General features: G+C 38.6%; 1 protein-coding gene across 1 annotated transcript in view; it reads left to right on the top strand.

Moving 5' to 3' along the window:
• LOC129635040 (serine/threonine-protein kinase Nek10-like) overlaps positions 1-23,383 on the top strand; it is a 123,224-nt gene that overhangs the window by 97,185 nt on the left and 2,656 nt on the right. Inside the window, exons 12-14 of the mRNA XM_055557629.1 lie at positions 15,377-15,485; positions 18,296-18,348; positions 18,432-18,487. Of these exons, the coding sequence (XP_055413604.1) occupies positions 15,377-15,485; positions 18,296-18,348; positions 18,432-18,487 (218 nt within the window). The remainder of the gene's footprint in view (positions 1-15,376; positions 15,486-18,295; positions 18,349-18,431; positions 18,488-23,383) is intronic.

Below are 23,383 nucleotides of genomic sequence, written 5' to 3'. Positions count from 1 at the left end.
CTTATAAAGTTTGTATAGAGAAGGGGGAAAAATCTAATACTTGTAGTTTGCTTCCTCCTGCCACTTAAGAGAGAAAGAAAAAATGTCTTGACACTTTCAGCCTATTTCCTCTGTTTGGAGACCCCTGGCCTTCCTGCCTGTTACCCTCACAATAGTATTCTCTTCCGTTTTTTTGTATTTCTGTGGTATCAGTTATTATTTCTTCACTTTCATTTCTTACCTTGTTTACTTGGATCCTCTCTCTTTTCTTCTTAGTGAGCCTGGTCTGAGGTTTGGTAGTTTTGTTTACCCTTTCAAATAACTAGCTCTCTGTTGTACTGATTTTTTTTTCCTATTCAAGTTTCTATTTGATTTATTCCTTCTCTGATCATTATTATTTCCTTCCATCTGCTACTTTAGGTTTTATTTTTTCTTCTTTTTCTAATTCTTTTAGGTGGTGGTTTAGGTTGTTTATTTAAGATTTTTCTTGTTCTTTGAGGAAGGCTTGTATGGCTATGGACTTCCCTCTAAGGTCTACTTTTGCTGCATCCCATAGATTTTTCTATGGTTGTGTTTTCATTATCATTTGTCTCAAGGTTTTTATAAATTTCCTCTTTGATTTCATCACTGACTCATTGATTTTTTAGTAGTATATTGTTAGTCTACTTGTAATCATTTTTTCAGGGCTTCCCTTGTGGCGCAGCTGGTAAAGAATCTGCCTGCAATGCGAAAGACCTGGGTTCGATCCCTGGGTTGGGAAGATCCCCTGGAGAAGGGAACGGCTACCCACTCCAGTATTCTAGCCTGAAGAATTCCAAGGACTATATAATCCAGGGGGTTGCAAAGAGTCACTGAAGATAATGATTGCAGCCATGAAATTAAAAGACGCTTACTCTTTGGAAGGAAAGTTATGACCAACCTAGATAGCATATTCAAAAGCAGAGACATTACTTTGCCAACAAAGGTCCATCTAGTCAAGGCTATGATTTTTCCATGGTCATGTATGGATGTGAGAGTTGGACTGTGAAGAAAGCTGAGCGCCCAAGGATTGATGCTTTTGAACTGTGGTGTTGGAGAAGACTCTTGAGAGTCCCTTGGACTGAAAGGAGATCCAACCAGTCCATTCTAAAGGAGATCAGCCCTGGGATTTCTTTGGAAGGAATGATGCTAAAGCTGAAACTCCAGTACTTTGGCCACCTCATGCAAAGAGTTGACTCATTGGAAAAGACTCTGATGCTGGGAGGGATTGGCGACATGAGGAGAAGGGGACAACAGAGGATGAGATGGCTGGATGACATCACTGACTCGATGGACGTGAGTCTGAGTGAACTCCGGGAGTTGGTGATGGACAGGGAGGCCTGGCATGCTGCGATTCATGGGGTCGTAAAGAGTCGGACACGACTGAGTGACTGAACTGAACTGAACTGAATCATTTTTTCTTATTTCTCTTTTTGTGGTTGAGTTCTAGTTTCATGCCATCATGGTCAAGAAAGATGCTTGAAATAATTTCCATCCTCTTAAATTTGTCTTGAGGCTTGTTTTGTGTCCTAGTATGTGGCCAACCCTAGAGAATGTCTCGTTTGCCTTTGAAAAGAATGTGTACTCTGGGTTTTTTGGATGTAATTTATAGCCATTTTATTCCTTGTTTTCCAGTTGACTTTACATTTCTTTTTGGTTCCCTTCCTTTTCTTCTGTGGTTTGATGGTTTTCTTTTGTATTATGCTTGAGTTCCTTTCTTTTTGGTTTTTGTGAATCTATTGTATTTTTTTCATTTGTGATTACTCTGTTTTTCAAGTATGCTAACCCATTTCTATATCTACTTGCTTTAGACTGATAGTCATATAGACTCAAACACATTCTTTTAAAAAAATATACATTTTTCTTACTCTCTTCCTCCACATTTTATGATTTTGATGTCCTCTTTTACATCATCATGTATATCCTTTTGCTGTTCATTGTAGATATTATCACTTTCACAAATTATTTTCTATTTTTTTTAAGTCTGTATATTGACTTATTTATATGTCCGATTGTGATTTTTCTATTTCCTATAGATTATTGCTTCTTTTGACTTTTTAAAATTTCTTTTAGAATAAGTTTACTACTGCTGTATTCTTTTAGCTTTTGCTTGTCTGAGAAATTCTTTATCCCTACGTCTATTCTAAATTATAATCTTGCTGGGTAAAATATCCTAGGTTGCAGATTTTTCCCTTTCAGGACTTTGAATATATCTTGCCACTCCTAGCCTATAACATCTCTGTGGAGAAATCAGCTGAGAGTCTTATGGGGGTTTACTTGTAGTTAACTCTTTGCTTTTTTCTTGGTGCCTTTAAAATCCTCTCCTTAACTTTTGCTATTTTAATTATAGATCTGTTTGGGTTCACCTGTCTGGGACTGTCTATGCTTCCGGTACCTAGATATCTGATTCCTTTAGCTTGGGAAGTTTTCAGCCATAATCCTTCAAATATATTTTATCTCCCTGTTTTTATTTCTTCTTCTTCTGAAATACCTATTATGCATAGATTGGCACACTTTATATTATTCCAAAGGTCTTGTATGTTGCTTTCATTTTTTTTTTCATCTTTCTTTCTGATATTCTGATTGGATGATTTCCATTATTCTATCTTCCAGATCACTTACTTGTTCTGTATTATTCAATTTTCCATTTATTACCTTTAGTTCAGCTTTCATCTCAGCAAATGATTTCCTAATTTTTCTTGGTTTCTGTTCATAGTTTATTGTTTCTTTTTATAGTAACCTGCATTTCTACAGATAGGTTTTATTCATCCCTTCAGTATTTTTATTACCTCCTTTTTGAACTCAGTCTATTAGAATGAAGAGGTCTGTTTCATTGTTTGCTCTTCCAGGTGAACTCTCTTGATCATTTATTTAGGAGTGGTTCCTCTGCTTCTTCATTTACTTGTATTCCTCTGACTCTATGAGTTTATGAGAAACAGTTATCTACTGTGGTCTTGGAGGGCTATTTTTATGCGGGAGAGTTCCTGTGTAGCCTGCATGGGTTTAATATTTTTGGTGCAAAGGCTGTCTTTAGTATGGGTGCCTGCCACCTCTTTCCTCAGTATGTGCTGGCCACTACCCTTTTGGTAGGCAGACTGGTGTTGTGATGACTATAGCCTGCACTGGATAGTAAGCAGGGCCTCGTCTTTGCTCTTTCATTATCACTGCCCTGTCAGGGACAGGGTCTACTCCTTAGTTTTTGGAGCAAAAGCCCCAGATTCATATCTGAGCTGCAGTATGAGGTAGGTGAGATTGGAGCCTTCATACTTGGAGAGGAATTACTGAGTATTCTTCAGCAGGAGCTGTCTATCCAGGTGTGTGGTTGGTGGTGTCAACTGTCACCTGTTGTGTGGGCTCACAAATAACAATATTGTTGGCACTGCCCTCATCCCCACCTCAACTGTGGGAATGCAGACATTGGCCTTGGTGTCTCTCAGATACTACAAAGCCACCAGTGCAGATCCATAAGTACAAATCCATTGAAGTCAGGCACCAGGTAAAGGGGTTTCCCCTGGTGAGGGAGCCTTTACCTACTGTAAAGGGGTTTTCCAGGGTGAGGGAACCTTTGGTCTTTCACAGCTCTGTCCCAGTTGTGCAGATCCTGTGCCACTTCCTTAATTATTTTCTTTCATCTTAGTTTGTCATCTGGTGGTATTTCTTACACTTTTGGCTCTCTGAGACCTTCTGTCAGTGTTCAGTAGGTATTTTTTGAGAGTTGTGCCACACGTAGATATATTTTTGATGTATTTGTAGGAGGAAATGAGATCCACTTCTTATTCTGCCACCTTGATTGGATGTCAGATAGACATCAAATTTTGTCAGTTCAGAAGGAGGTTTCTCATGCATTCTTCCAAATACATGCCAAAGATGGGAGGTACACCTGTCAGCTAAATATTCATAAGTTTAGAGAGGCTCTCCCACCCAGTGCTGGTCTGAGCCACTTCACAGCCTCAGCCAGCCCAAGAGGCCATTAGTTTGAAGGTTCTGTTGTATCACCCATATTTCTACCTACTGTGTAAGCATTCACTTTGCCATTTAGTGTGTTCAGAATTGATCTCACCACCTTCTTCCTTCTTTTGTCCACATCAACTATTACTGGAAGCATCTGTTTTCCTTTTGCTCCATCTCTAAACCTTGGGTCACTCTCAACTGTTCCACCTTATATCTTGCATCTCCTAAATCATTAACACCTGGGGAATCTTCATAGTGTAGGTGGTTTTGCTTGGTCTTTGGTGATACCACCTGGGTTCTAGCCCTGGTTCTGCCAGTTACTACCTATGCTCTTTGAGCAAATTACTTCTCAAATTCCTCATCCGTGAAATGGGGATAATGCATAAGTTACAGGGTAGTTGTAGGAACCAAATAGAATATTGACTATATCTAGAATGTAGTAAGTACTGAATCAGTGGCTGCACGTGGTGGTGGTGTTGTGATTAAGTAGGAATACTTGGTCTTCCTCCTCCTCTTGGTTTCCACTTTATCCAAGCTTTATATCTCTTACACTAGAGTCACACTTGGAGAAGGCAATGGCACCCCACTCCAGTACTCTTGCCTGGAAAATCCCGTGGACGGAGGAACCTGGTAGGCTGCAGTCCATGGGGTTGCTAAGAGTCAGACACGGCTGAGCGACTTCACTTTGACTTTTCACTTTCATGCATTGGAGAAGGAAATGGCAACCCACTCTAGTATTCTTGCCTAGGGAATCCCAGGGATGGGGGAGCCTGGTCGGCTGCCGTCTATGGGGTCGCACAGAGTCAGACACGACTGAAGCGACTTAGCAGCAGCAGCAGCAGAGTTACATTTCTTTGCTGATTAGCTTGTTCTCCAGTCCATTTTGCCAGACTTGCCAATGTTTCTAAACACCTGTTTCCAGTTTCCTGCTTCACTGTCTAACTCTGGGTCCAACCCAGGCCTCCGTTGTTTGCAGGAGCCTCCTCCTGACCTGCCTGTGTTCACCGTGTGTTCCCAGACCTACTCAAGCTATTATATATATTGCATCCCGGGTGATCTTTTCAAAATAGAAATCTGACCAGAAATTGTCCAAGGGGCTTTTAGTATAAAATGTCAAAATCCTTACCAATGGTGTTCATAGTCCTGTCTGGTCCAAGCCTTGCCTCTCCCTCCACCCTCACCTCACGCCACTCTTGCCCTTTGCTGTCTGTACACTGGCCACAGTGCCAAGCTACCATGCCGCTTCCTCCCAAGTCTCTACACACTCTTTCTTCTGCCTGTAATGTTCTTCCCACTCCATCTTTTATTCACTCCTACTCTTTATTTCAGCTCTCAGTACAAGTGCCATTTTTTCAGGTAAGCCTTCCCTAAGTTAAACTCTGTTACCTCTTAGAACCAGAGGCCTGGTCTTCAATGTGTTTGGCACATTTGCAATTTTACAAATATACATTTGTAAATATATATTTCACAGTCATAATTCTCCCTAATGAGTCAGTAAGCCCCAAGAATACAATATTTAGCCAATATTGATTGTTTTCATTGTTTGGATCTGTGTGTGGCACATAATAGCTGATTTAAAAAACCATTACTCCCTGAGGACTTCCCTGGCTGTCCAGTGGTTAAGACTCAGTGCTTTCAATGCAAGAGGCATGGGTTTTATTCCTGGTTGGGAAACTAAAATTTTGCATGCTGTGCAGCCCAGCCAAAAAAAGTTGTTTTTTTTTTTTTTAATTTTATTTATTTTACTTACTTATTTTTATTTTTAATTTTTTCCATGTGATATCTAATTCTTTTTTAATATAAATTTATTTATTTTAATTGGAGGCTAATTACTTTACGATATTGTATTGGTTTTGCCATCCATCAACATGAATCCACCACGGGTGCACATGTGTTCCTCATCCTGAACGCCCCTCCCACCTCCCTCCCCAAACCATCCCTCTGGGTCACCCCAGTGCACCAGCCCCGAGCATCCTGTATCATGCATCTAACCTGGATTGGCGATTCGTTTCACATATGATAATATACATGTTTCAAAGCCGTTCTCCCAAATCATCCCACCCTCGCCGTCTCCCACAGAGTCCAAAAGACTGTTCTATACATCTCTGTCTCTTTTGCTGTCTCACATACAGGGTTATCTTTACCATCTTTCTAAATTCCATATATATGCGTTAGTATACTGTATTGGTGTTTTTCTTTCTGGCTTACTTCACTCTGTATAATAGGCTTCAGTTTCATCCACCTCATTAGAACTGATTCAAATGTATTCTTTTTAATGGCTGAGTAATACTCCATTGTGTATATGTACCACTGCTTTCTTATCCATTCATCTGCTGATGGACATCTAGGTTGCTTCCATGTCCTGGCTATTATAAATAGTGCTGCAATGAACATTGGGGTACACGTGTCTCTTTCAATTCTGGTTTCCTTGGTGTGCATGCCCAGCAGTGGGATTGCTGGGTCGTATGGCAGTTCTATTTCCAGTTTTTTAAAGAATCTCCGCACTGTTCTCCATAGTGGTTGTACTAGTTTGCATTCCCACCAACAGTGTAAGAGGGTTCCCTTTTCTCCACACCCTCTCCACCATTTATTGCTTGTAGACTTTTGGACAGCAGCCATTCTGACTGGCATGAAATGGTACCTCATTGTGGTTTTGATTTGCATTTCTCTGATAATGAGTGATGTTGAGCATCTTTTCATGTGTTTGTTAGCCATATGTATGTCTTCTTTGGAGAAATGTCTGTTTAGTTCTTTGGCCCATTTTTTGATTGCGTCATTTATTTTTCTGGAATTGAGCTCCAGGAGTTGCTCATATAATTTTGAGATTAATTCTTTGTCAGTTGCTTCATTTGCTATTATTTTCTCCCATTCTGAAGGCTGTCTTTTCACCTTGCTTATAGTTTCCTTTGTTGTGCAGGTTTTAATTTTAATTAGGTCCCATTTGTTTATTTTTGCTTTTATTTCCAATATTCTGGGAGGTGGGTCATAGAGGATCCTTCTGTGATTTATGTCAGAGAGTGTTTTGCCTATGTTCTCCTCTAGGAGTTTTATAGTTTCTGGTCTTACATTTAGGTCTTTAATCCATTTTGAGTTTATTTTTGTGTATGGTGTTAGAAAGTGTTCTAGTTTCATTCTTGTACAAGTGGTTGACCAGTTTTCCCAGCACCACTTGTTAAAGAGATTGTCTTTTCTCCATTGTATATTCTTGCCTCCTTTGTCAAAGATAAGGTGTCCATAGGTGCGTGGATTTATCTCTGGGCTTTCTATTTTATTCCATTGATCTATATTTCTGTCTTTGTGCCAGTACCATACTGTCTTGGTCACTTTGACTTTGTAGTAGAGCCTGAAGTCAGGCAGGTTGATTCCTCCCATTCCATTCTTCTTTCTCAAGATTGCTTTGGCTACTCTAGGTTTTTTTGTATTTCCATACAAATTGTGAAATTTTCTGTTCTAGCTCTGTGAAAAATACTGTTGGTAGCTTGATAGGGATTGCATTGAATCTATAGATTGCTTTGGGTAGTATACTCATTTTCACTATATTGATTCTTCCGATCCATGAGCACGGTATATTTCTCCATCTATTAGTGTCCTCTTTGATTTCTTTTACCAGTGTTTTATAGTTTTCTATATATAGCTCTTTAGTTTCTTTAGGTAGATATATTCCTAAGTATTTTATTCTTTTCATTGCAATGGTGAATGGAATTATTTCCTTAATTTCTCTTTCTATTTTCTCATTATTAGTGTATAGGAATGCAAGGGATTTCTGTGTGTTGATTTTATATCCTGAAACTTTACTATATTCATTGTTTAGCTCTAGTAATTTTCTGGTGGAGTCTTTAGGGTTTTCTATATAAAGAATCATGTCGATCTGCAAACAGTGTGAGTTTTACTTCTTCTTTTCCAATTTAGATTCCTTTTATTTCTTTTTGTGCTCTGATTGCTGTGGCCCAAACTTCCAAAACTATGTAGAATAGTAGTGGTGAGACTGGGCACCCTTGTCTTGTTCCTCACTGTAGGAGAAATGCTTACAATTTTTCACCATTGAGGACAGCAAGGAAACTCCACAATAAAGAGAACTCCACAAACTGCCAGAACACAGAAAGGCCACCCAAATACAGCAATATAAACAAGATGAAGAAGCAGAAAAATATCCAGCAGGTAAAGGAACCGGATAAATGTACACCAAACCAAACAAAAGAGGACTAGATAGGGAATCTACTTGATAAGGAATTTCGAATAATGATAGTGAAAATGATCCAAAATCTTGAAAACAAAATGGAATCAGAGATAAATAGCCTGGAGACAAGGATTGAGAGGATGCAAGAAAGGTTTAACAAGGACCTAGAAGAAATAAAAAAGAGTCAATATATAATGAATAAAGCAATAAATGAGATCAAAAACACTCTGGATGGAACCAACAGTAGAATAATGGAGGCAGAAGATAGGATAAGTGAGGTAGAAGATAGATTGGTAAAAATAAATGAAACAGAGAGTGAAAAAGAAAAACGAAGTAAAAGAAATGAGTTCAATCTCAGAGACCTCTGCGACAATGTTAAATGCCCCAACATTCGAATCATAGGGGTCCCAGAAGAAGAAGACAAAAAGAAAGACCATGAGAAAATACTTGAGGAGATAATAGTTGAAAACTTCCCTAAAATGGGGAAGGAAATAATCACCCAAGTCCAAGAAACTCAGAGAGTCCCAAACAGGATAAACCCAAGGTGAAACACCCCAAGACACATATTAATCAAATTAACAAAGATAAAACACAAAGAACAAATATTAAAAGCAGCAAGGGAAAAACAATAAATAACACACAAGGGGATTCCCATAAGGATAACAGCTGATCTCTAAATAGAAACTCTTCAGGCCAGGGGGGAATGGCAGAACATACTTAAAATGATGAAAGAAAATAACCTACAGCCCAGATTACTGTACCCAGCAAGGATCTCATTCAAATAGGAAGGAGAAATCAAAAGCTTTACAGACAAGCAAAAGCTGAGCGAATTCAGCACCACCAAACCAGCTCTCCAAGTGCTAAAGGATCTTCTCTAGATAGGAAACACGAAAAGGGTGTATAAACTCGAACCCAAAACAATAAAGTAAATGGCAACGAGATCATACTTATCAATAATTACCTTAAACATAAATGGGTTGAATGCCCCAACCAAACAACCAAGACTGGCTGAATGGATACAAAAACAAGACCCCTATATATGCTGTCTACAAGAGACCTACCTTGAAACAAGGGACACATACAGACTGAAAGTAAAGGGCTGGAAAAAGATATTCCACACAAATAGAGACCAAAAGAAAGCAGGAGTAGCAATACTCATATCAGATAAAATAGACTTTAAAGCAAAGACTGTGAAAAGAGACAAAGAAAGACACTACATAATGATCAAAGGATCAATCCAAGAAGAAGATATAAGAATTACAAATATATATGCACCCAACATGACAAATGCCAACAAGTATGAAAGGGGGAATTAACAATAACACAATAATAGTGGGAGACTTTAATACCCCACTCACACCTATGGATAGATCAACTAAACAGAAAATTAACAAGGAAACACAAACTTTAAATGATACAATAGATCAGTTAGACCTAATTGATATCTATAGAACATTTCACCCCAAAACAATGAATTTCACCTTTTTCTCAAGCACACACAAGAACCTTCTCTAGGATAGATCACATCCTGGGCCATAAATCTAGCCTTGGTAAATTCAAAAAAATTGAAATCATTCCAAGCATCTTTTCTGACCACAACGCAGTAAGATTAGATCCTAATTACAGGAGAAAAACTATTAAAAATTCCAACATATGGAGGCTGAACAACACGCTGCTGAATAACCAACAAATTGCATAAGAAATCAAAAAAGAAATCAAAATATGCATAGAAATGAATGAAGATGAAAACATAACAACCCAAAACCTGTGGGACACTGTAAATGCACTGCTAAGGGGCAGGTCATAGCAATACAAGCATACCTCAAGAAACAAGAAAAAAGTCAAATAAATAACCTAACTCTACACCTAAAGCAACTAGAAAAGGAAGAAATGAAGAACCCCAGGGTTAGTAGAAGGAAAGAAATCTTAAAAATTAGGGCAGAAATAAATGCAAAAGAAACAAAAGAGACTATAGCAAAAATAAACAAAGCCAAAAGCTGGTTCTTTGAGAGGATAAATAAAATAGACAAACCATTAGCCAGCCTCATCAAGAAACAAAGGGAAAAAATCAAATCAATAAAATTAGAAATGAAAATGGAGAGATTACTGCCAGGGTCCAGCCCCAGCAGCATCCAGGGGTACCCTCAGGATGACGGTATAGGTGAAGGGATAGCAAAGCAGAGAGAACAGAGGCTTGACCTTCCTTGATTAACACAGAAAGCCAATAAAGCTCCTGTGTTCCAAGGAGTCATCCTGAAAGAAGGACAGGGAGAGAAAAGGAGAGAAAAGGGAAAAAAGAACAACATGGGGAGACCAAGCTTCAGTGAGTGAAGCCCATAACTTTATTTTCAAAAGGAACTTCTATACCTTGACTTGTACATAAAGGGAAATGAAAGATGCAAAGTCATACAGAGTCAGCCCAAACATTACATCTGTTTTGTCTTTATCAAAACCAGGATTTTTTTCTGCATACCTTTCCCATAAACAATGTTGTGTACTTATCTTCTGGCCCTGGAGGCCTGTGGACATTTTATGACCCTTTTTTGATAAAGGCTGCTCAACCAGAAAACTTATTTTCCCTTGAAGTGTTTTTTCTTTATATTTCTAATCTATGTCAGCCTCAGAAAGTACTAAACAGAGTTACATTCTCACAGAGCAAAGGTGCAGTAAGTTACAACAAAGAAAGAACCAATTAGCTCAAAAGTCTGATGTGGTTAATTCCAAGGCTGCTACTTGTTTTTCTTACATTCCAACTATGTTAACTAATGCACTCCCAGGTGCACAATGGATAAGGGATATGGGCACTTGGCAGCAAGCATTGGCCCAATAATGAAGCCCTTTACCAGTACTATATATTCTAATAATTTTTCATCCCTTAAAGAACTCTATGCTCATTAGGACTTTTAGAATGTTTTGGCTTCCCATGTCTTTCAAGGTTGGGGAGTTGTGAATAATCATGTGTGTTAATTGCAAGAGTATGGATAAACCTGTCAGGCAAGCTAGAATGCCAACAGAGGGATTAAAATAGAAATATTCCTTTCATGCTCAGGAGACTTATTAACTAAAGCCCTAAGTTGACTTTTTCCAGAGAAAGGTGATCAGGGATAGCCACCTGTTAATGTCAGAAGAGTTGGTGAAAGGCACAAAATAATAAGACAAACAGATTCTGGTTTGGGGGTAGATGCTCAAGCAGATCCAGGGGGTCCCTTGAGGCCTGATCCACCTTTGCCTGTCAGGTTCTCTCCACATGACCTTTGTCATGGGTGGGATCTCCCGTGGTGGCTCCCTGCAGATCACAACAGACAACACAGAAATTCAAAGGATCATAAGAGACTACTATCAGCAATTATGTACCAATAAAATGGACAACTTGGAAGAAAAGGACAAATTCTTAGAACAGTACAACTTTCCAAACCTGAATCAGGAAGAAATAGAAAATCTTAACAGATCCATCACAAACATGGAAATTGAAACAGTAATCAGAAATCTTCCAGCAAACAAAAGCCCAGGACCAGACGGCTTCACAGATGAATTCTACCAAAAATTTAGAGAAGAGCTAACACCTATCCTACTCAAACTCTTCCAGAAAATTGCAGAGGATGGTAAACTTCCAAACTCATTCTATGAGGCCACCATCACCCTAATGCCAAAACCTGACAAATATCTCACAAAAAAAAGAAAACTACAGGCCAATATCACTGATGCACATAGATGCAAAAATCCTTAACAAAATTCTAGCAATCAGAATCCAACAATACATTAAAAAGATCATACATCATGACCAAATGGTCTTTATCCCAGGGATGCAAGAATTCTTCAATATCCGCTAATCAATCAATGTAATACACCACATTAACAAATGGAAAAATAAAAGCCATATGATTATCTCAATAGATGCAGAGAAAGCCTTTGACAAAATTCAACATCCATTTATGATAAAAACCCTCCAGAAAGCAGGAATAGAAGGAATATACCTCAACATAATAAAAGCTATATATGACAAACCCACAGCAAACATTTTTTTTGGTTAAAAATGAAAAAAATTAAATAAAGAATAATCTCTGAATTAATGAATAGCACTCATTTTCCTCTCTTCATCTTAAGTAAGCAGTGCCTCCATAACATGGCCTAATGTCATAACCCTTTGTCACTTGCCATTAATATGCCCAGCCTTTGCCGTCAAGTTCCTCTCACCTGGAATGATCACTTGGTTTCCTTGCATCCAACCCAAATCCAGCCTTTGTGGTTCAGCTTTAGTGTTTCTTCTCCAGATCTTCTGAAAGCCATACTGGTCTTCACAAGGCATCTTTGTTTGTGTAAACTTAGGTCTCACCACCCCATTTCATACTTCATTATTTAATTCATTGCCCCATTGTTTTACGCACATTAGCCTGTTTTCCCAGTTCACTTGTAAGTCTCATGAAGGCCAGATGAATTCTGTGTCCTCTATGTTGCCCTGCATGGCACTAACAAGCTGGGAAGATCATATTGTATGTGAATTGAAAGGTTTACATCTCTGGTTTGCAAAACCTTCTCACATCACAACATAGTAAGGGGCAAAAAAGATTTGCTGAAAGAGTATATGTCAAAATACTAAACTGCAAAAAGAAGTTCTGGAAAGTTTCTAGAATAAAAATAAATGTATCTGGGACTCAAACACAAGCCTAAGGAATTCTTCCATGGGCACATCCTTTTGAGAATTCACAGTTCTTAGGCTGAAGGAGACAGTGTGACACAGGCACTGGAAACCTGAAATGCTTTCTTCAAGGTTTACAATGATAAAGACATGTCCAGTCATCTTAAAATGACTCTCTCGACCTCTACAGGCCACAATTCACATATACTACTGTGCAGCTTTAAGCATCTTCCTCCTGTGAAATCTTTAGGATTCCAAGGTATTTACTTAATAATTAAGTAGACTTTAAATAAGCTTTCTAAGAAATATTTGGGATGAAAATTCCAGGCAGCCAAATTACTTCTATGCTCAGCCATATGAAAAACAATTCCCTCTGAAGTCACTTGGAAGATAATACCAGGAAATCATTTTCAGCATTGCTGCTGCTGCTGCTGCTGCTAAGTCGCTTCAGTCGTGTCTGACTCCTAGCGACCCCATGGACTGCAGCCTACCAGGCTCCTCCGTCCATGGGATTTTCCAGGCAAGAGTACTGGAGTGGGGTGCCTTCTCTGCATTTTCAGCATTACAAGGCATATTAAGACGTTCAGTTGAAGTAATCTACTAGCTTGAATAAAAGAACTACAGAATGCTAAGACTATCTGCATTGCCTCCTAACAGCACTGATGAGACATTTATTAAGTGAGTAACCATCAAATCTTCCTTCATTACACTGTTGTAATAGATAGTTATTAATTTTATCAGTTGTCACTAAAGTAGGGAAAATAAATTTCTAAGATTGAAAAAGGATGATTCACATGTTTTTCTAAAATGTAGCATTTATTGTCAATATAGAAACTGGAAAACTCAAAAATGATTTGTATTTATAAATATCCAATGCACATTAATGGAATCATTATCAGTTGTTAATACAACATGTTTATATTAAGATATAAAATGCAAGGGACTCTTGAGAGTCTCTTGGACTTCAGGGAGATCAAACCAGTCAATCCTAAAGGAAATCCAATCTTGAATATGCATTGGAAGGGCTGTTGCTGAAGCTGAATCTCCAATATTTTGATCACCTGATGCGAAGAGCCAACTCATTTGAAAAGACCCTGATGCTGGGAAACATTGAAGGCAAAAGGAGAAGGGTTTGGCAGAGGGTGAGATGGTAATATAACATCATTGGCTCAATGGACATGAATCTGAGCAAACTCAGAAATAGTGGAGGACAGAGGAGCCTGGCTTGCTATAGTCCACGGAGTCACCAAGAGTCAGACATGACTCAGCGACTGAACAACTGCACCACCACCACAATAAAATGCAAAATGTATACAGTGAAGTACATATACAGCTCCATGAACTTTTACATATGTACTCACCCATGTGACAACCAACCGCATTAATACATAGCACATTTCCAGTCGAGAAGAAGGCTCCTGCCCACCTTTCCCAGTCAAACCCTACCACCTGCTACAAGGCACTCATTGTCCTGATCTCTGTCACCATTGGTTAGATGTTTTGGCTGTGAAAATATGTGTAAGTGAAGATATACACTGTATATCCTTTTGTGTCTGGCTTATTTTCTCAACACTTATCCATCTTGCTGTGCATATTCATAGCATGTTCTTTTTCATGTTTGACAAAATTCCATTGGATAAGCACACCACAATATATTTATCTGTCCTCTGTCCATGGACATTGAGGTTTTTCCAGTTTTTTATTATTATGAATAAATATGCTATGAACATTCTTGTACATGTCTTTTGATGAACAGAAGTACTCATTTCTCTCATGTGAGTATAGCCAAGACTGGGATTGTTGGCTCAAGAGTGAACCTATTTGTGAACTGCCAAAAGATTTTTTCAAGTGATTGAACAGTGATATATTTTAATTCATGAAGAGAGTTTGTGAATACAAGGTAAATACTATTGCATAGTCTAAATTGTGCCTTTTGTTTCTGGTTTATTAATATGAATCAACATGTTGAAAATATATTGTTTTACATAGGCACAAAAAGTTGGCCAGCTCAAGTGCTGGTTGGAATTAAAGGTGAAATGATTCTGAAAGTTCCATTTAAAAAGTTCAGCTTTACAAAAGGGTATTAAATAATTGGAACAGTAAGTTCTGACATTTAGTGAATTACTCTTCCCTTTACAGTGTTGGGAATTAATGTTTGGAGATGAAAATTAATGGTAATTTAGGAAAATGTGTTAAGAAACGTTTGCTTTGATCAAACACGAAGGCATTATTCAAAGCATATACATGAAAAGGGATGATTTGAGCTAAAAATAATGTTTTGTCAAATGATTGTAGCTCTTTCCTCCTATGCCTGATAAAAATAACATTCTGATATCCCAGGCCCATGCCATTATTTTTCTATATTTTTATTTTGTTCTCATAAAGCTATAGAGTATTTTTTTTCATGTTACCAGGAATTGTCTGCTTGCTTTCACTGTAATTTGCCTGCCCCTAATTTATAAGTTCTTTTGAAAGGAAGAAGGTGGGTCTTTATCTGTAGACAGGGATTGACAACTGAAGAGCACTAACTTTTCTGAGCAGAGATACATACAGAGGTTTCATGTCATGTGACTCTGAATGTGAAAAAAGAGGTAATTTTGCCTTTTCTGTTCCAGTTATCTCACGGATCTCCAGAACCAATTGAACCCAACTTTTTCACAGCAGATTACCACTTATTGCATCATTCATTGGGTGGAAACAGCCTGTCCTCAAATGACCCAACAGGTAACAGTCTTCAATACAGGAAATCTGGCTTTCATGAAGGAATAGGTTATTTGGATCAACAGCTATCCTTAAAAGGTTATCTTCAACTTAAAATGAAAAGAGAGCTTATTTTGATTATCTGCAGTGATAGTTGGAAGGGACATACAGTAGGAATCTAGAAATTCCCTCAGAGTTATTTTACCCACTTGTGACAGCTTCCTCCATCATTTATTAATACCATAAGTGAACAGAATCTGTGTGGGTAAATTGAATTTCTTTGTATCTGATGATGGGAAATCAAATGCCCAAAGCATCCAGGGACATAAAAAGCAGATATAAAGAATCTGAATGAAACAGAAAATTTGAAACTCACCTGAAGAATCCAAATCATATGTATTTGATTTGTGTGTGTGTAAAAATTTCACATAGGGAGGCAATATAACATAGGGATTAAAAGCACGTATTCTGTAAACCTGGATGCCTACATTCAAATCTCAGCTAAACCACTTAGTAACTGATCTTGAGAAAATTATTTGACCTCATTGAATCCCAGGTTTTTTGCCTATAAAATGGGAATAAAAATGATACCTACAGTTTAGGATTATAGCAAGGATCAGTGTAACTATATAAAAATATGCTTAGCCAGTATATAGGGACTCAGCATAAGGACCTTCTTGGGATGTTTGACCTCCAGAAGAGATCTTCAAACTACTCCGAGATTACAGAATTCCTAAGTAATTTTTGAATCCCTGTAAACTATAGTTATATCTCTCAGTAGGGCAGACAGACATGAAGCTTATATGGTTAAATGAAAACTTTCCATTTCCTTAGGGAAAAAGAATCTTCAAGTCTGCTGTGCTTTTGTTGTTGCCTAATTTAGGCAAATCATGTCATGTATTAATTATCAAACTTGCCCTAAGTCTTGGACTCCTGGGATAAAGCTAACCTGGGTTGGTAGAATTTCATTTAAAATAGTCCCTGAGAAATCTCTAAGATCAAAATAAACTGTTATCTAAAATTATTTGCTTTTATTTATTTTTAATTGAACTACAGTTAATTTATAATATTGCATTATTTTCAGGGATATAGAAAAGTGGTTCAGATATATATATATATATATAATTTTTTCAGATTCTCTTCCTTTTCCATTAAAAGTTATTACAAGATACTGAATATCCCAGTGCTATACAGTAAATCATTATTATTCATTTTTTATATAGTAGCATGTATGGGAGCTTCCCTGGGAGCTCAGCTGGTTAAGAATCTGCAGTTAAGAATTAACTGCAGGAGGTTAAGAATCTCCTGCAGTGCAGGAGACCCGGGTTCTATCCCTGGGTTGGGAAGATCCCCTGGAGAAGGAAATGGCAAACTGCTCCAGTATCCTTGCCTGGAAATTGCCACGGACAGAGGAGCCTGGCAGACTGCAGTTCATGGGTCGCAAAGAGTCAGGCATGACTAGTGACTAACACTGGGTCACTATGTATCTATTAATCCCATATGCCTAATACATCCCCCTTTCTTTCCCCTTTGGTAACCAGAGGCTTGTTTTGTATGTCTATGAGTCGGTTTCTGTTTTGTAAATAAGTTCATTTGTATTATTTTTTAGATTCCACATATAAGTGATCTATAAAATTTGTGTTTCTGACTTACTTAATTTAGTATGATATGGTATATATATATATCAGTTTAGTTCAGTTCAGTTCAGTCGCTCAGTCGTGTCCGACTCTTTGCAACCCCATGAATCGCAGCACGCCAGGCCTCCCTGTCCATCACCAGCATACATATATGTATATATATATATACATATACATACATACATACAATGGAATATTACTTATAAAGAGGAATAAAATATTGCCATTTACAGCAACATGGCTGGGCCTAGAGATGATCATACTAACTGAAGTCATCTGCTTTTACAAGCATCCTTCAGGGCATGTTGGTCAGTCACAAGCCAGACTTCTTACCACAGCAGACCTGCTGAGTGAGGAGCTCTGCTGAAAATCTCTCAGTGGCCTGAGAGGGAGTTGACAGGCTGTTCTAGAAGCTGGACGCCTCACCCCAGAGCAGACCAGCTGTGTCCCTTGTCATGGCAGAAGGGCAAAAGCAAAGAGAGCAGAACCAAGGAGCACTTTGGGCAATGCCTTTAAGCTGGACTTGAAAAGCAAGCTGCCAGGACTCACATCTTCATGCATCCTCTTAATCTTCAATCACTTTTCTCTCTCCTAAGTGGCAGGGGAACTCCCAGGCCTCCACATGAGTAAGTGTGGATTGACTGGAGTGGAAACTGGTCAACATTACTTTGGGTGGTGTTGGGGTAGGTCAACGTGCTGGTGTATCATACTCATGCTAAACATCAAAAGAATTATTATCCTCCAATTTCAAATGTATTTTCCTACTGGGAACCATAGAAAATGGTCAGATCTTTGACATAGTCCACTGGCTATTTCTGCCTTCCTCTGAGAATTTATTCTCTTTCGAGAACATATCTACTCTTTTTGCTGATGGATTGAGGAGAGTTTCTTTTTTTTTTTTTTTTTTTTTGCTTATCAGGAAATTTATGCTTAGAATCACTTTTCACCTGTCCTTAACACACACACACACACCTAACTTAATTGGCCAATTTACACCATGAGCAATTCCTGTAAATCTTGTGTATTATTTTGTGATCACCACCCTAAAAGCCAAGATAATTTAGAATGTGTTTGTAAGTACTAATTTTCATCACTAAGGAACTGACCTGTTTTCATTGCACATGAGTTCTAATTGCCAGTACAACTGAAGAAAACATGAACCAAATGTCAGACTTTTCATAATTTATCTGTTTCCAGGTCTACCCTCTAGCTTTGATTTGGAGGAGGGGATAACATATGAACAGATGCAGGTGAGGTTTTTGCACTGCCTCTGAATGATTTTATTTTGTTGTTTTTAATTCAATACTAACCTGATTTTTTTTTTCAACTTTAGACTGTGATTGAAGAAGTCCTAGAGGAAAGTGGCTATTACAATTTTACTTCTAACAGGTGAGATCTAGAAATGTGAAAGTTCAATATAGAACATTGGATTTAATTTCTCTATCCTTGATTCCAGAGGTCCCACCCCCACCTTTTATTTTAAACACTTTTGTAAAATAGCTTGGCTCAGAATGATACAACCATGGGTAGAACGTATGTTCCCCATCTTTTGTATGGGTGCAGCTGCTGTATTCTTAGTTGGAAAAGAGTGATAGCTTAGTAGTAATTTACTCCCATAAAAAATGAACATAATGAAATGGAAAAGTATTTCTACATTTTAAAAAAATTAAACATTTGTCCCAACCTACCCATTATTTGTATAGAATGCAAGGGGGAAAATCCACCTAAACAAAGAATCACTTCTGGTGAATTTAAGATATATTTGTGGGAGAAGGATTTGTTGTTATGTGTTCCCTTTTGCTTACCCTAAATAAGAAACTTCAATTTACTGGGGCTGTGCGTTATCTTCTAAACTAATCATCATTGGTGCTCTAAAAATATACTCTATCAATTTCATTCAACTCTGGATTTCTGCAATTTTACTGTTGGGCACAGTTCAGGGCAAAAAGATTTGAGTACAATTAGTTTATTTGAGAGGCAATCCCAAGAAACTTTGCTAGGGGATTGAAGAAATAATTCAATAAAGCCTTCATTTTCAAGCAAGTTACCACTGTGGTACGTGGAGCTTGATCACGCTGTGGAAATCTGAGAGCCAGTGGGGAACATGTGCTTCAGTTCTCCCACTTGTGGACTGAGGAAGCTGGGCTGGCATTTATCTCTAATTTCTGTTAGTCATTTTCTCAGTACTTTTCCCCTAGGAGATATTAGTTACCTGGCATTTCTGGCCTTCTCTAGAGGTGGACAAAGCAAATTCTAGAGGTCAGAGAAATCCTCAGGAAAAGAAATTCAGGTGTTGGGAATTGGGCACCAGGTTGGCATGTTTCAAGTACTTTATTTTTTAATATAAATTTATTTATTTTAATTGGAGGCTGATTACTTTACAATATTGTATTGGTTTTGCCATACATCAACATGAATCCACCACGGGTGTACTGAAGTACTTTGAATGTGAGGGTATGGACACTGGTTTTGTCTGCTGTACATGAGCTGGCCACTCATAACAGAATCACCACATTGGACCATGAGTAACCACTTACATGTCCTATACGACCAAAACTGCTTTAGGAGGCATGGTTCTCTGGAGTTTATTTTCCCTAACTAGCCCTTTCTACCTGGATGAATTGCCTTCCTGTCTAGCTAATGAAGCTATCTGGTGATCACTATTTAAATTATTCTAGAAATCTTCCCCAATGATAACTGTTAGCCATGGAAAGAGAAAGAGGTCTCAAGAACATCCTATCAAGATCATTATATGGAAATTAGATTCATTTTTGAGGTTAGTTCAGTCTCCAACCTTTTTTCCCTCCCTGTTTCAATGAATTGCTCTATGAATCACAGATAAAATTATTCACCTGCTTGCTCTTTTGGCTTGATAACGTATTTCCAAAATACTATCTTTGTACATTTAGTTCTGTTATGATTTGTAACTGCAGAGAAATGATGAGATATTCTTACTTACCAAAGGTATATTGTTGATAGAAATCACCATATCCATAATCACTCACCTTCCATCTCTGGAAGGAGTTTGAATTTTCTTTCTTTCCTCTTGATCTGAGTACACCCAGCCTTCCATGGATAATACAAATGTCTTCTTTCTTTACGCTTGGCAGCTTATTATTTCAAATGCCCTTGGCTTGTAATGGAGCAAAAGTTATACTAATCACTTTTAAAATCTGCATTTTCTCAAAGACTCAGGATCATGGGCAATGAATACTTCAAATTTTTGCAGGAAGTCAACAAAATATAATGAAAAACCAGGTGTGTCAGGAACTTAGGAAAGCTCTTACAAGAGCTCTTATCTTTTCTTTTTTTAGAATAATTTCAGTCTTATTTTAAAAGTTATTTTTATCCTTTTCAATTCTACTATTATTAAGTTTTTTAAAAAATCAATTGGGACTTTCCTAGTGATCCAGCAGTTGAGAATCTGTCTACCTACGCAGGGAACCCAGGTTCAGTCCCTGGTTTGGGAAGACTCCCCATGCCACAGGGCAACTAAGCCTGCCTGCCACAACTACTGAAGCCCACATGCCCTGAAGCCTGTGCCATGCAACCAGAGAAGCCACCGCAATGAGAATGCTGCACACCGCAACTAGAGAGTAGCCCCCACTCGCCGCAACTAGAGAAAGTCTGTGTATAGCAACGAAGACCAGCACAGGCAATAAATAAATAAACAATTTTTTTAAAAATTAAGCATTACTTCTACTTCTAAAGACACATTCCTGTACTAAAAGAAATTGTAGATTTTCTTCTTATGGTAAATAGATAATAAGATGCTGTGCTGTGTTTAGTCACTCACTTGTGTCCGACTCTTTGCGACCCCATGGACTGCAGCCCACCAGGCTTCTCTGTCCATGGGGATTCTCCAGGCAGGAATAGTGGTGTGAATTTCAACTCCCTCCTCCAGGGGATCTTCCCAACCCAGGGACTGAATCCAAGTCTCCCACATTGCAGGTAGATTCTTTACCATCTGAGCCACTAGGGAAGCCCAAGAATACGGGAGTGGGTATCCTATCCCTTCTCTAGGGGATCTTCCTGACCCAGGAATCAAACTGGGGTCCCCTGCATTGCAGGCAGATTCTTTACCAGGTGAGCTACCAGGGAAGTCCAGATATTAAGATACCTGATAACAAAGGTGAAAAGTTATTTATGGTTATTTTTGAAATTGTGACTAGAATACAAAGATATTTAAATGATCAAGTTAAAGCAAGATATGATGGAAATGACATCAAATTTTCTTAAAATGCTCCAAATTAAAACGAATCATCCACTCAGAAATCTGTATAACCATGATACTCCCTTTTCAGTTTCTAATAGCAGTGATAGGATATATAATTGGGGGAAAGAGTTTTCATGCTTTACTAGTAAAAATAACCCTGAGTTGTGCTTAACGCCATTACTTGTTTACTGATATTCCCAATTAATTTCCAAGAAATATGTCAGGCTCCACATGGAAAGACCTAACACTTCGTAAACTGAAAGTGCTCATAATTCCAAATATGAATCAAATTAGCTGTGGCAGTCATGATTTTTCCATAGTCAAAGGGTGAGAGTGAAAGTAGCTCAGTTGTGTGCGACTCTTTGCAACCCCATGAACTATACAGTCCGTGGAATTCTCCAGGCCAGAGTACTGGAGTGGGTAGCCTTTCGCTTCTCCAGGAGATCTTCCCAACCCAGGGATCCAAGCCAGGTCTCCCCCATCGCAGGCAGATTCTTTACCAGCTGGGCCCAATTGCAGGCAGATTCTTTACCAGCTGAGCCACAAGGGAAGGCCAAGAATACTGGAGTGGGTAGCCTATCCCTTCTCTAGCAGATCTTCCTGACCCAGGAATTGAACTGGGGTCTTAGATTCTTTACCAACTATCAAGGAAACCCTGACTCAAAGGGTAGTGGGTGCTAAATATCACAGAACATGTAGAGGTAATTAGAGTCAATACTTAGAATCAGTAGAGTCTCTTTTCCCAAATAGGTTTTGTAAACATGCAGTATTATCAAAGATGACAATATTTGTTCCCTGAGAAATAAAGTTTCATGACCAGATATATTTGGGAAATCCTGAATGTACAGTTTTCTGTTTTGGGAGAATGTTGACACACACGGCTATATTGAAGACTTTGAGATATGCTATAGGAAAGAAGTCTGTTTATCTCGTTTACCCTAGTGATTCTTCATATTTTACCTGGAACACAAGTTAAGATAGCCTTCCTTAGAATGTGGTTTGAAAAATGAAACATTGTTTTAACTACTCCACCAGTATCTACTCAGATCTGCTGTTGTTATCATCATCTTAATCTTCATCATGGTCATGTTATCAAGTTATCTTGATTAATTGCCATGCAGAGAGAATTACATACATAAGCCCTGTATTATTCAAGTTTACAACTTAAGACTGTCAGTCAAACCTATACATATGTCTACAAAGCATGCAGACAGCAGTTAAAGCACTAAGCCAAGATATGGCACGTAGCAGCTTAGAGTACAGGGTTCGTGTTTAGTTAGAAACAGAGAGATGCCATTCTTGACCTGAAAGTCTCAGAAGGCCATTATCTAGCTACTAGCTCTCTCTGGGGAAGATACATAGAAGTGTTTAAATAATGGTGAGGCTTCTTGGGCAGAGGGTAGGAAGAATGTCTCAGGCACAGCATGCTGCATTAGTTAAAGAGATAACAGAAACAGCAACAGGGAGCCCTAGCCCAAATGAGGGATTTGGGGAGGGGAAGTAGGACTGAGTTGAGAGTGCAATGAAAATAAAACAAGGTCAAAACAAACTGGGCCAGCCTTGAAAAGTGAAAGTGAAAAGTGTTTGTCACTCAGTCATGTCCAACTCTTTGCAACCCCATGGACTGTAGCCCACCAGTCCCCTATGTCCATGGAATTCTCCAGGCAAGAATACTGGAGTGGGTAGCCATTCCCTTCTCCAGGGGATCTTCCCAACCCAGGGATTGAACCTGGGTGTCCTGCACTACAGGCAGATTCTATCATCTGAGCCACCAGGGAAACCCAGGAAAGCCCTAGGAGGGCTCTATTTGTGCTCACTTGCAGGGTTGTATGATTAAATATATTTCTGTTATTCAATCACTCAGTTGTGTCCAACTCTTTGTGACCTCATGGACTGCAGCATGCCAGGCTTCCCTGTCCATCACCATCTCCTGGAGTTTGCTCAAACTCACATCCATTGAATCGGTGGTGCCATCCAACCATCTCATCTGCTGTTGTCCCCTTCTCATCTTGCCTTCAATATTTCTCAGTATCAGGGTCTTTTCCAATGAGTTGGCTCTTTGTATCAGG

Source organism: Bubalus kerabau, chromosome 20 (genome assembly GCF_029407905.1).
Source record: "Bubalus kerabau isolate K-KA32 ecotype Philippines breed swamp buffalo chromosome 20, PCC_UOA_SB_1v2, whole genome shotgun sequence".
Taxonomy (NCBI): Eukaryota; Metazoa; Chordata; class Mammalia; order Artiodactyla; family Bovidae; genus Bubalus; species Bubalus kerabau.
This window is presented reverse-complemented; position numbering and strand designations above follow the sequence as displayed.